Here is a 15,369-nt window from a genome sequence, read left to right on the forward strand (position 1 = left end):
TCTTTCTTCTTGAGCGAGGTTTACAGTCTTTGGCCACCTAGCCTATACTCCGTCTGCGGTCTTCTTTGCCCTTCCCCGATCTTCTTGACTTTGCATTTGGCGGGGTTAAATTCGAGAAGCCAGTTACTGAACCAGGTGTTCAGCCTCTCCAGGTCTCTTTCAAGTCCTACTTGATCCTCATCTGATTTAATTCTCATTAACTTCATATCATCTGCGAACAGTCATTCACAAATACCAGAAATAGCACTGGTCCTAGGATGGACACCTGTGGGACCTCGCTCGTCACAGGTGCCCACTGTGATATCTCATCATGACTCGTTGTTGCCTCCCTGTCAGATATTCTCTGATCCATTGCAGTGCCCTTCCTGTTATACACGCCTGATCCTCTAGCTTCTGCATCTTTTTTCTTTGAGGAACTGTGTTAAAGGCCTTCTTGTAGTCCAAGGAGATGAAATCAACCCACCCCTCTCTCTCTCGTGTCTTACTTCTGTTACTTTATCATAAAACTCCCGTAGGTTTGTGACAAAGGATTTGCCTTCCATAAATCTATGCTGGTTGGCGTTTATATTCTTGTTCCATTCCAGGTGCTCCACCACTCTCCTCATGGTAATCTTCTCCTTTACTTTGCATACTATGCCCGTCAGTGAGACTGGTCTATAGTTTACTGCGTCTTTTCAGTTTCATTTTTTAAATATGGGTACTACTGACTCAAGAAATCGTAATGACACGATTGCAAACAAACCATACCCCCGGCCGGGACTTAACCCGCGGTCATAGATTTTTGAGACTCTATGACCGCGGGTTCAATCCCGGCCGGGGGTATAGTTTATGGGTACTACATTTGCCGTCTTCTATACCTCATAGTAGTTGCTCAGTTTCAAGGGATGTGTTGAAGACTGGTTAGTGGCAAACACAGCGTTTCTGCTCCCTCTCTAGGGACCCACGGAGAGATGTTGTCTGGTCCCATTGCCTTCGTGAAGCTGCCAAGGTCCCTTGGCAGCTTCACCTCCTTTTCGCTTGTGTGTATGTCACCTAACGCTTGTTGGTATAATCCTTGTTGCTGTCCCCCTCTGTTCTGTCCACCCTTTCTCCACTGTAAATACTTCCTTAAATCTCGTGTTGAACTCCTCACATACCTCTTAATCACTTATGGTAAGTTCCCCACCTTCATTCCTCAGCCTGATCACCTGGTCTTTGGCTGTTGTCTTCCTCTTAATGTGGCTATACAGCAATTTTGGATATGACTTGACTTTCGATGCTATGTCGTTTTCGTACTGTCGCTGGGCCTCCCTCCTTATCTGTGCATACTCGTTTCTCACTCTACGACTAGTCTCTATTTTTCTGCGTCCTTTGCCTCCTGTATCTTTTCCATTCTCTGTTGCACTTAGTTTTTGTCTCCCAAGGACTCGTTTTGGTCTTCCCATTACTTCTATTGTCCTTGGGAACAAAACTTTCATCTGCCTCTCTGCATTTCGTTGTTATGTATTCCCTCATTTTATTCACTGATTTTCCTGCCAATTCTCTGTCCCACTGACCCTCCTGCAGAAAGTTCCTCATACCTGTGTAGTCCCCCTTTTTATAGTTTGGCTTTTCCCATCCAACTCCTGTTACCCTCTCTACTTGTAATTCTACTATGTAATCAAAACACAGAACCATGTTATCACTAGCTCCAAGGGGCCTCTCATATGTGATGTCCTCAATGTCTGAACTGCTCAGGATGAACACAAGTTCCAGTCTTGCTGGCTCATCTTTCCTTAACATGTTGATGCATAAGGTTTCCCAGTACCACATTCATCATCTTGGCTCTCCATGTTTTGGGACCCCTGTGTGGCTCCAGGTTATCCCAGTCGATCTCCCTGTGGTTGAAATTGCCCATAAGCAGTAACTTTGCTCTGCTCGAGTGAGCTCTTCTTGCCACCTCGGCCAGTGTGCACACCATTGCTCTATTGTTCTCTTCATATTCCTCTCTTGGCCTCCTGCAGTTCTGTAGTGGATTATACATCACTGCAATGACTACCTTATGTTCTCCAGACTGAAGTGTACCTACTATGTAGTCACTTCCTTCAATCTCATCTATGCCTTCCATTTCCTCAAATCTCCATTGGTCTTTCATGAGCAGTGCAACCCCTCCTTCCCCTCTGCTCCTTCTATCTTTTCTCAGGATCTGATATCCCCGTGGGAAAATTGTGTCTTAGTGAGTTTCGTTTCTGTGACTGCTATGGTGTCTGGGAACTTCTCATTGATTCTTTCATGCCACTCCTCATATTTATTCTTTATCTCAACCGCGTTCATGTACGAAATCTTCAACTTCTTTTCTCATACTGTGAGCCTGGGAGAAGATTGGGGTTGGGGGATCTGGAGCCTTGGTGGGTGCCTACACAGAGTTGTGGTGGGGGTGGGGGCAGAGTTCCCATTGGGGGTTGCTGTATGCATGGGGTTTGTGGTGTAGGGGTGGGGGCAGAGGGATCAGTGTGTGAATGTCGGTTCAGATTGCTCACTTGCCTTGGGGGTGTCGTGGCTGGAGTCCTTCTGCTGGCGTTTCTGGAGGGTGTGTTTGCCCTTCCACCTGAAACTGGGTTCTTCTGCTCATCTTTGTCATTTCTCCTCATTCCTCCTTTCGTTTTTGCACTCTCTCTTTCAATATCAACCTTTCCTCTTGTGTTCTGTCTTGATCAAGGTACACACTCTGGTACTCTTGTTTGTCTCTCAGTCGTGCTTTCTTCTGCAGAATCATGGTTCGAGTTGATTCTGCCTTGAAAACTACTTTGAGAGGCCGTTTCCGTCCTCTTGCAAACCACCCAATTCTCCGAAAATTTGCCACCTGGGTCATGTTACCCTCGCCTATTGCTTTCATGATACCTTCAATCACTTTTTTCTCTTCCTGTTTCCTATCATCATAAGTTTCTCCTTCAACTTCTTGGAGCCTATAGACAAAAACTGATCTCTCACCTCCCACTGTGTCTCCCATTGTGTCCTCTGAGATGTTTTAGTTCCTTCCATTGGAGCGTTCCTTCCTTCAAGCTCTTTCCTGGCTGAGGCCCCTATGCTCAGTGGACTGTCTTTCCTGCTCAACTGTTCCTGGCCCCTGCAGGTGTCTGTTAGAGTCTCTGCATGATAGAGCCCTATCAGACCCCATGTGGGTCTGATAGGGCCCTTGTATGCAGAATAGCATCTATGCTCCCTCCAGACTCCTTGTCTGTGCCTGATGCAGAAGTTCCTTATGTTATGCCTCTACCATGATTTTCTCTTTAAGCTCTTTCAGGTTTCTCAGTTCCTCTTCTAAGCACTGTATCTTAGCTTCTGCTTCTATGGCTTGTTGTTCCCACTTCCTGCTCTCTGCAGCTATCCTCTCCTCCATTTTCCTGCTAAGCTCTTCTAGTTTCCTTCCTCACTCTTCCTTTTTTGAGCTCTGCCTCCCAATCTTCCCTCCCAGGTTCCACCAGACTCCTGGTTCTCAGCATTCTTGGGTAACCCATTGAACCCCAGAATAAGCCTGTGAGCTTTTGATTGGGTTTTTGTGATAGCTGGGTCTTGTAGGAAGGGGAAGGGGGTAGAGGCAGGGCAGGGGAGAGAAGGATATAAGGTGGGAGGGGGGACAGTGACAGGGAGAGATTTAAGGGGTACTAGGGGATATAGGGAGGGCAGGGGAGAAGGATATGAGGTGGGTGAGAGGGGGACAGCGGCAACGAGGGATGATTAGGGAGAGAGAGAGAGAGAGAGAGAGAGAGAGAGAGAGAGAGAGAGAGAGAGAGAGAGAGAGAGAGACAGACAGACAGACAGACACTGCCTAGTACAGTGTAAATGGCCCTCTATGTGGAAAGAGACAAATGTAGTCCCTGTTCACAAAAAGAAGAGCAGAGCAGAAATCAGCAACTACAGACCAGTGTCACTCCTGCCAATCACTGGTAAGATCCTTGAGACAATAATCTCAAGACAAATGACAGAGTTTTTTGACTATCACTCACTACTTTGTGATCGTCAATATGGCTTCAGGAAAGGTTACTCTGCTACTGATCTGTTGTTAAACCTCTCCACTAAGTGGCACCAGTCACTGGATGAATCCAAAATCAACTGTGTGGTAGCACTGGACATTACTGGTGCTTTCGATCGGGTGTGGCACCAGGGCCTCTTAGCAAAACTTCAAGCACTGGGAATTGCAGGCTTTACGCTATGTCTCCTCAGTGATTGCCTTCATGTTAGATATCTAAGGGTAGTTCTCAATGGAACGGAATCAGCAAGACATCTTGTTGGGGGCAAGTGTTCCACAAGGAAGTGTGCTGGGACCATTGTTATGGAATGTCTACTTCAACGACCTTCTTCATCTCATCCTAGAATCCAATGCATATGCAGATGACTGTACACTGACATTCACTTATCCAAGAGAAGAAATGCCAGCTGCTCTAAGCTACATCAATCACCAGCTAAGAGCTATATCAGCTTGGGGAAATAGATGGCAAGTAACATTTACACCTGAGAAAACGCAAATGATGATGGTCTCTAGACACTATGATGGTAAGACTGGTGCAGTAGTAAGGATGAATAGGAGGATGTTGGCACTTGGAGAAGAAGTTGATATCCTTGGGGTGAAATTTGACTCCAAACTAACCATGAAGAACCATGTTATAAATCTTGCAAACAAGGCATCCAGGAAGCTTACAGCACTTCGCCGTATCTCGCATCTGCTTGACAGTAGGGGTTGCAAGATTCTGTACAAGGCACAAGTACGCTCACACCTTGAGTATGCTCCACTTTCTTGGCTTTCCTGCCCCCCTCTCATCTGCGACTGCTTGACAGAGTAGAGTACAGAGCAAGGCGTCTCATCTCTCGCCTGGACCCATCCTGGATAGATCTGTCATTTCAGCAGAGCCTTCACAGGAGGGATGTGGGTGGCCTTACTGTTATGTACAAGGCCAATATTGTCAAAATACCACACTTGGATCCACTTCGAGGACAGCGTGAAACAAGCTTTTATGCCACAAGACGGGCAGAAAGCAGCAACTTCACTCTGGCTGTACCCTTCTCCAGAACATCACTCCATCTGAGATCATATATACCCAGGATGACTCGAGTATGGAACACATTCGTACAGCATAATGATGTCAACGAGATAAAGTCAATTGATCAAATGAAAATGCTGGCCCACAGATGGCTCCAACTTCATCCTGTTCCCTACTTGTATGTCTCATAACAATAAAAATGCTTTCAGATGAGCTGATGTAGGTAACAGCTCTTAGCTTGTCAATAAAATTAGGAATCCTTAACCTGTAAATAGCTTGTCAGGCCTCCAGCCTGTGTAAAAAAAAAAAAAAAAGAGGGAGAGAGAGAGAAAGAGAGGGGGAGAGAAAGAGAGAGGGAAAGAGAGAGTGAGGGAAAGAGAGAATGAGGGAGAGAGAGAGAGAGAGAGAGAGAGAGAGGCAGGAAGAGTGATTGGGTGTAGGAGGAGGACGGTTGGGGGGAGGGTTTATGACCCTCTTATTCACATGTGCGTGTGTGTGCGTTTTGCTGTCGTGTCTCCCAAGCGTTCTTCCTTATTTTAGCAGTAAAACCGATCACTTTCTGACCTCTTGGGTTATCTTCAGTTTCCCCTCACTGTGTTACTATGTATGGCAATCCATACATAGCACCTGTGTGCGCCTGAACTAACCAGCTTGAAGTATGTGTGTATTCGTCCTAGCCTATGCACCTGTGCGCTTCGCTTGATTCTACCTTAAATTAGCACTAAAACAGATCTATATCTGACTTCTTGGGCTATCCACAGTTTCTCTACACTATGCTGCTATCTATGGCAATCCATGCACAGTACCTGTACGTGCCTGAACAAACTAGCTTGCGGTATAGATGTATTTGTCCTGGCCTATGCACCTGTGTGCTACGCTGATGTGTGTGGCACCACTAAAGTCCCTTTCCAGTTACTCGCCTTTACTAAGCGTTGAGTGCTCTATAATAACATTTAGCTCTGCAGAGCAGGGTTTTAGGACCCTCAGCTATCAGTGTTTGCAGGGCCACATCCAGTCCCGACATACAACCACAAAAGGCTCCATACGTTACTTGGCTCCTGGGTCCCGCATAGTTGCCGCTGCTCGATGCCTGTCGTCAGTTACGTGCTTGTTTCCCACACTTCCTGTAGGCACTGTAGGCACTAAATTATCCAACTTTTTCACTCACTCACTGTATTTATTTGGGTCTCACTTATTCTTCAAACGCCACTACAGTGTGTGGCAACACTCATACACCTGGTTCCCAACCGCTTCCCTTCCTCGATCTCAGCCAACACTGTAACTTGCACTATTATCTACGTTTACTCTTCTGTGTGTGTGTGTGTGTGTGTGTGTGTGTGTGTGTGTGTGTGTGTGTGTGTGTGTGTGTGTGTGTGTGTGTGTGTGTGTGTGTGTTTGTGTGTATGTGTGTGTGTGTGTACTCACCTATTTGTGGTTGCAGGGGTCGAGTCCTAGCTCCTGGCCCCGCCTGTGTGTATGTGTGTGTGTGTGTGTGTGTGTGTGTGTGTGTGTGTGTGTTTGTGTGTGTGTGTGTGTGTGTGTGTGTGTATGTGTGTGTGTGTGTGTATGTGTGTGTGTATGTGTGTGTGTGTGTGAGCAGTCCTCACAATTATGATGTCGATACAAACACAGACACCATAAACATAGCTGATACCTACATACACCGTCACTTTTGCATATAATTAACAAGTTACATTGAATAATTTTTTTAAGTTAGATTCAGCTATACATTGCATAATTCTGTTCCAATTTTATTAATATAGCTTCAGATCAATGGCATTTATATATTTTACTATGTTCACGTTGATTTCCGATGATTTCTGGCAAAAACAAATTTTCATTCTGCTCATTAGCCCTTTCAGGGTCCGTCCCGTAGATCTACGGCTTTACGTTCAGGGTCCAAACCGTAGATCTACGCCATGAGCTCAGCTCACTCTGATAAACTGTGAGTGGTACATTTGGGCCTAGATATGAGAGAATACATCTATGTGGTATGTGTGCACCACATAAAACAGATCCTGCAGCACACTGTGCATAATGAGAGAAAAAAAATGAAATCATGATTTTTCGATTAAAACAGCAACTTTGCAGTGTTTTTTCGTATGTTTTTTATAGTTGTATTTGCGATTTCTTGGTCTCATTTGATAGAATGGAAGATATATTACAGAAATAGAGATGATTTTGATTGGTTTTAGCATTGGAAATGGCTTGAAACTGAGCTCAAAATAGCGGAAATGTTAAATTTTTGCCGATATTCAAGAGTAAACAAACGACCTCACACGTCTAATACACGTCAGCTGGTGGGTCTAATATACATTCACAAATATGGTGATGATATTTATACAATTATTACAGTATTGCATAACAGTAAATCTTCTATTTTTTGGTGTGAATAAAAATTCATTATGTGAATAAAAAATCAAAATGGAATTTATTTGTAAAGCCTCAAAACATAACTAATGAACAGAGGAAATGTTAGTTTAGTGCCAGGAATGCCTACATTGTTCATTCTGGACCCTATTTTGAAATTGGAATATTTTGAACTTTGTGTTAAATTGGCCATATTAACAATTTCCGATTACTTTATTTTGTAGTTGAAACAGTTGACTTGGCGATTTCTTGTGCTCAATCGATAGAATAGAAGTAATACTAGTGAAATAGCTAAGAATTTGGTTGATTGGAATAATGTAATTGGCCTAAAATGGGAGTCAAAGTCGGCAAAATCGCCGATTCGTAAATATCGCTGACACATCAAAATTCGCGAGAGCATAATTTCGTCAATTTTCCACCAATTTTCGTACTTTTTGTTTTATTACCTTCACAAAAAGATTCTCTACGATTTCATAAGAAAAAATAACAAATTTTTTTTTTGAAATATCTTGGACACTGGTGCGTGACTCCAGATTTGGGCCTTGGACCCTGAAAGGGTTAGGCAAAGAACACACTTGCTGACCGGGCCAAACTTGGAGATTTGGCTTTATATATATATATATATATATATATATATATATATATATATATATATATATATATATATATATACATATATATATATATATATATATGTATATATATATATATATCTATATATATATATATATATATATATATATATATATATATATATATATATATATATATATATATATATATATATATGCATATATATATTTTATTTTTATTTTATTACCACACTGGCCAATTCACACCAAGGCAGGGTGGCCCGAAAAAGAAAAACTTTCACCGTCATTCACTCCATCACTGTCTTGCCAGAAGGGTGCTTTACACTACAGTTTTTAAACTGCAACATTAACACCCCTCCTTCAGAGTGCAGACACTGTACTTCCCATCTCCAGGACTCAAGTCCGCCCTGCCGGTTTCTCTGAATCCCTTCATAAATGTTACTTAGCTCACACTCCAACAGCACTTCAAGTATTAAAAACCATTTGTCTCCATTCACTCCTATCAAACACGCTCACCCATGCCTGCTTAAAGTCCAAGCACACAAAATCTACTTTATCCCCTCCCTCCAACCTTTCCTAGGACGACCCCTACCCCGCCTTCCTTCCACTACAGACTGAAGTCATTCTGTTTCGCTCCATTCTCTCTACATGTCCGACTTGAAGTCATTCTGTTTCGCTCCATTCTCTCTACATGTCCGACTTGAAGTCATTCTGTTTCGCTCCATTCTCTCTACATGTCCGAACCACCTCAGCAACCCTTCCTCAGCCCTCTGGACAACAGTTTTGGTAATCCCGCACCTCCTCCTAACTTCCAAACTACGAATTCTCTGCATTATATTCACACCACACATTGCCCTCAGACATGACATCTCCACTGCCTCCAGCCTTCTCCTAGCTGCAACATTCATCACCCATGCTTCACACCCATATAAGAGCGTTGGTAAAACTATACTCTCATACATTCCCCTCTTTGCCTCCAAAGACAAAGTTCTTTGTCTCCACAGACTCCTAAGTGCACCACTCACCCTTTTCCCCTCATCAATTCTATGAATCACCTCATCCTTCATAGACCCATCCGCTGACACGTCCACTCCCAAATATCTGAATACATTCACCTCCTCCATACTCTCTCCCTCCAATCTGATATCCAATCTTTCATCACCTAATCTTTTTGTTACCTTCATAACCTTACTATTTCCTGTATACACTTTTAATTTTCTTCTTTTGCATACCCTACCAAATTCATCTACCAACCTCTGCAACTTCTCTTCAGAATCTCCCAAGAGCACAGTGTCATCAGCAAAGAGCAACTGTGACAACTCCCACTTTATGTGTGATTCTTTATTTTTTAACTCCACGCCTCTTGCCGAGACCCTCGCATTTACTTCTCTTACAACCCCATCTATAAATATATTAAACAACCACGGTGACATCAAACATCCTTGTCTAAGGCCTACTTTTACTGGGAAACAATCTCCCTCCTTCCTACATACTCTAACTTGAGCCTCACTTTCTCGTAAAAAATCTTCACTGCTTCAGTAACCACCTCCAAAACCATACACCTGCAACATTCCAAAAATTGCCCCTCTATCCACCTGTCATACGCCTTTCCAAATCCAAAAATGCCACAAAACCTCTTTAGCCTTACTGTTCACTTACATGTTTCACTGTAAACACCTGGTCCACACCCCCTACCTTCCTAAAGCCTCCTTGTTCATCTGCTATCCATTCTCGTCTTACTTTTAATTTTTCACTAATAACCTACCATACACTTTCCCGGTATACTAACAGACTTATCCCCTATAATTTTTGCACTCTCTTTTGTCCCTTTGCCTTTATACAAAGGAACTATGCATGCTTCTGCCAATCCCTGTACCTTACCCTCTTCCATACATTTATTAAATAATTGCACCAACCACCCAAAATATATCCCACCTGCTTTAACTTTTCTATCTTTATCCATCAATCCGGCTGCATACTTCTTTTTAAACGTACTGCCTCACGAACTTCCCCCCCACTCCAACAGGCCTTCCTCCTACAAGATGTTTTTCCCTCATTCCTCTATACACGAAATCACAGCTTCCTATTTTCCCATTAACTTTTAAACAATTCCTCAAAATATTCCTTCCATCTTCCCAAAAACCCTAACTCTCCATTTAATAACTCCCCTCCCCTATTTCTAACTGACAAATCTATTTGCCCCTAACCCTTCCTTTAACTTGTTAATCTTACTCCAAAACTTTTCTTATTTTCAACAAAATTTGGGTTAAACATCTCACCCATTCTCCTTTGCTCTCTTTTTACATTGCTTCACCCTCTCTTTTCTCCATATCTTCCCCTCCTGCATCACTTCTACTTGAAAAAACTTCTCATATGCAATTTTTTCTCCCTAACTACTCGCTTTACATCATCATTCCTCTTCCCTCCTCCCCCCACCCCTTTTCCCGTAACCAAAACTTCTGCTGAACACTCTAACACTACATTTTTAAACCTAGCCCATACCCTCTTGACCCATTGCCTATGCTCTCATTAGCCCATTATCCTCCAATAGCTGTTATATCTTACCCTAACTGCCTCCTTTAGTTTATAAACCTTCACCCCCCTCTTCCCCGATGCTTCTATTTTCTTGTATTCCATCTACCTTTACTCTCAGTGAAACTTTCAATTAAAAAAGGGTCTGATATATCTGTGGCCTCTTAAACATCTACATCCTAAGTCTACTCAACAGTCTTATCACAAATACATAATCCAACAAACTACTGTCATTTCACCCTACATCATATCTTGTATACTTATTTATCCTCTTTCTTAAAATATGTATTACCTAACAAACCCTTCCTATACAAAGTTCAATCAAAGGGCTCCCATTATCATTTACACCTGGCACCCCAAACTTACCTACCACACCCTCTCTAAAAGTTTCTCCTAATTTAGCATTCAGGTCCCCTACCACAATTACTCTCTCACTTGGTTCAACGGTTCCTATACATTCACTTAACATCTCCCATAATCTCTCTCTCTCCTCTACATCCATCTCTTCTCCAGGTGAATACACGCTTATTATGACCCACTTTTCGCATCCAACTTTTATTTTAATCCACATAATTCTTGAATTTACACATTCATATTCTCTATTCTTCTTCCATAACTGATCATTCAACATTACTGCTACCCCTTCCTTAGTTCTAACTCTCTCAGATACTCCAGATTTAATCCCATTTATTTCACTGAAACCCCTACCCTTTCAGCCTTGTTTCCTTAGGCCAGGGCATCCAACTTCTTTCATTCATAACATCAGCAATCATCTGTTTCTTGTCATCCGCACCAACATCCACGCCATTCAAGCATCCCAATTTATGAAGTTTTTCTTCTCTCTTTTTAGTAAAAAGTCCAGGAGAAGGGGTTACTAGCCATTGCTCGGCATTTTAGTCACTCATACGAACGCATGGCTTCATGCAGGAAAGATTCTTTTCCACTTCCCCATGGACAAAGAAGAAATAAAGAAGAACAAGAGCTATTTAGAAAAAGAGAAAATCTAGATGTATGTATATATATATGCATATATATATGTGTATATATACATATATATATATATATATATATATATATATATATATATATATATATATATATATATATATATATATATATATATATGTCAAAGTGAATAGGCAGAACTTCAGATCTTGGCTTAAATAGCAACGCTCATCTTGCCATATAGGACAAGTGAAAATTTGTGTATGCATTAATTTCTCCAAAATCATTCTGAACCTAATGAAAAAATATATTTCACTGTGTTTGTTTAGTATTAAATTATTGTAAACAAATCTACAATATATTTAATTTTGGTTAGGCTAAAATAAATTGTTCTTGTTAGAATTTAAATTTTTTTACATTAACATTAATGAGAAAAATATATCTTTAAATTTATAAGAGAAAATTTTTAGAAAGAACTTAATTTTAAATGAGTTCTTGCTAATTGCCCATTTTTAAATATTCAATGATATATATATATATATATATATATATATATATATATATATATATATATATATATATATATATATATATATATATATATATATATATATATATAATTGAATCTTGTTTCAAAAAAAGAGTTTTGACAATAATATGAATATTTTGGTTTATATAAATTAGATCCATTTATTATTAAGAATTTGGGAAGAATTTAATAATACACGGGACAAATAATAATTTTAAATTTTCTTGGGTAGAATAGTTTGTTGGTGAGTTGTGCAAAGGACCTGTCCATTTGGGGCCCGGCGCGTCGGTGTTTAACCGTTGTGGGATCTGATAGTGAGGTGTTGGCCAGACCCCTTAAATAGTTTTCCTTGGATGCTTTACTTTCATAGTTCCTGATAACGTGAGAGTCAGAAAGCGCTTGAATTTCTCATTCTTTCAGAGTGGTTGTTTCAGATTCTGAAATCACCTGTTTATGTGATTTTATTGTATATATATATATATATATATATATATATATATATATAATATATATATATATATATATATATATATATATATATATATATATATATATACGTGTAATTATCTACAGTTTGCTTCATTAATGTTGTATATGACCACTGAACGATTCTGAATACCTTCATAGACAGCTGGCCTTTGATTACCTAGAGATAGGTAGCCTCTGTACACTTCATAACCCATTTCTTCCTCAACGGGAAACTAGGTTTTTTATGCCCAAGGAGCTAGTTTTCTATACAGAGCTTGATTCCATTGAGAGGAATTCTCCATAGAGAGCTAACTTCCGCAGAACTAGCCTGAATAAAGAGCCCCAAGATTGCTGACCCCTATGGCCCATAGAGAGCTAACTTCTGAATGCACCTATGAACATCAAGCTATCCTTTGTATGACTGAGGAGACCCACTTGTTTTTACCTTCACAGAGACCTATTTACGGTCGTCGATTTACCAATCGACTAAGAGGGTGCTTAGGGCTCAGCTTCTGAAGACATAAGTCTCCTATGTCAATAACTATTTGTTTTATAGCCCTTCTTGTGTTACGTCAGTATCTGTAGCGTTTGATGGTTGATGATAGTGCAAGATCCGCCTAAGTAAGACCACAAATATTTATTTGTATATTATTCAAACTATTTTGATTGTGAAATTAGTATACAGTTGTTTAAGTTCTTATTTTGTTGAATATTTATTTTTGTAAAAGCAGCTTATCGAATTCTCGCAGCTGGCCGAAGGTAGTTATACGATCAATCGTACGTCTGGCTCCACATTAAATTTTAATTTACTAGTGAATACCGAAAGCAAAAGGTCCTAATGTTAGGTAAGAACAAATGAACAGTTAGGTATCTTATTTCGAAAGTTCTGCTACACAGTAGGTTTTCTTCAGTCGAGACAGAAAGTTGATAAAAGCAGAAGATACTTGAAGACGATGTAATAGTCCATCACCCTTAAAGTTTTGAGGTCGTCCTCAGCCCCTTTGTTTAACTACGGAATAATGCTCTTCTCCAGACTGAGGGACTGACCACCTCAAAACTTTAAGGGTGATGGACTGATTACATCGTCTCGCATCTTCTGTTCTATCAATTTTTCTGTACTCGATCGAAGAAGCTTCCATGTAGGCGAAACGTTCGAAATAAAGATACCTAACTGTTGCATATGTTTTCCCTACCTAACAACCTGTCGGTATTTTATACCATTTTAATGTTCATCAAGGTCCTTAATGTTGTTTCTGCTAAAGGGGGCCCTAGACATCTATATTTGCTACTTCTAGTTTTATTAGCCCTATAGGAGCCATGTTTGAAACTCGATGCTAGCTCTCTGTATGACTATAAGAGAGAGAGAGAATATATGTCTATTTAGGTATAGCATCTACAAGCCTTGGCAGAGAACTTCAAATAAGTCCCAAAAACCCAATATCCCTTTTGTATAGCTTCATATCCTGATGCTGACACGAAAGTACAGATCGTGTCTACTGACAATGTAAATACTTCATTTGTTTTCAGCACCCAAATTTTATGACAACTTCAAAGATTTACAGTTATGATTTTTTTTAAATGAAAAGATTGCCACAACTGGATTCTTTATTCCCAAACGCGAAATATTTCCTTTAATACATGTCAAAATTGTATATGAATCTATATTCACCACACCGTCTACAATTTCTAAAAATATTAACCCTGCACTTCACTCCCTTTTTAAAATTTTAGTCATAATTTACATTATACAAAAGCCGAAAAACTTAATTCATCTTACCACACCGTATTATTTGTCCAGTTTTATAGCTGTGGTGGTTCATCAGACAGACAAAGTTATCCAGAATATTACAGCTGAGACACTGCGGGTGTTTGAGAATCATTGGGCAGATTGGTCCGTGAGGAGATACACTGAGCATATTCACAAGCCCCAGACAACACAGAGTCGACAATTTGGTACAAAAACCACTCTGGATTGTTGGTCTTTTGGATCAGGTAATGGGGAAACCGTTTACCTATTATTGCTGGTGCCATTTAAGAATTCTTCCCTTTCTTTTGTCTTTTCTCAGTTCATCTCCACTGAATAGTTCTAGTTTGTGCATTTCCACACACAGTAGCAAAAATTAGCATAGCCCACTGTAAGAGGTAGCAAAATATACCCAATCTAGCCTGTTTATGAGACAGAAAAAGGACATCGCAACCCTTTACCATCATGTAAAACAGTTACACTCAATTGGCAGGACGGAGTTACCCTCTCTGGGCATCACTCTCTTTCTTCATCATTTCTATGATTCATCTCATCTTTCACAGACCCAAGTTAAGACGTCCTTTCCCCAAATATCTGAATACTTTCATCTAAATATCTCCCCTCAAATCTGATATCAATTTTTCTACCTAATTTTTTTTGGTGAAGAGGATAAAAAAATAGGTAATGAAAGATTGGATATTGGGGTTTTGGGAGTAAGAGAGATAGAAGAGGTGATATTTAGGAGTGGACGTGTCAGCAAATGGGTCTATGAAAGATGAGGTGAATCATAGAATTGATGAGGGGGAAAAAATGAGTGGTACTTAGGGGTCAGTGGAAGCAAAGGGGAAAAGTAAGAGAGCATAGTTATACTAACGCACTTTGGGGAAGCATGGGGGGTGAATACTGCAACAAGGAGAAGACTGAGAGGGGATGTCGTTTCTGAGAGCAACGTGGGTGAATATATTGCAGAGAATCTGAGTATGGAAATTAGGGGGAGGTTGGGAAATTTCAAAACATTTTCCAGAGGGTTGAGGAGAGGTCGTTTAGAAAGTTCTGATATGTAGAGATAATGGAACGAAATAGAATGACTTCTGGGGAGTGTATAAATCTGTAATGGAAAGGGCCGGCTAGGAAAGACTGGAGGGAAAGGGGAAAGGAGGTTTTGTGTGCAAGGGGCTTGGTCTTCCAGCA

At 40.6% G+C, this 15,369-nt stretch overlaps 1 protein-coding gene across 1 annotated transcript in view; it reads left to right on the forward strand.

Annotated features, from left to right (window-relative positions):
- Positions 1 to 14,518, forward strand: part of LOC128689512 (uncharacterized) — a 316,845-nt gene extending 302,327 nt beyond the window's left edge. The window contains exon 20 of the mRNA XM_070086503.1: positions 14,233 to 14,518. Within this exon, the coding sequence (XP_069942604.1) occupies positions 14,233 to 14,518 (286 nt within the window). The remainder of the gene's footprint in view (positions 1 to 14,232) is intronic.
- Positions 14,519 to 15,369: the final 851 nt, after the last annotated feature.

Source organism: Cherax quadricarinatus, chromosome 18 (genome assembly GCF_038502225.1).
Source record: "Cherax quadricarinatus isolate ZL_2023a chromosome 18, ASM3850222v1, whole genome shotgun sequence".
NCBI lineage: Eukaryota > Metazoa > Arthropoda > Malacostraca > Decapoda > Parastacidae > Cherax > Cherax quadricarinatus.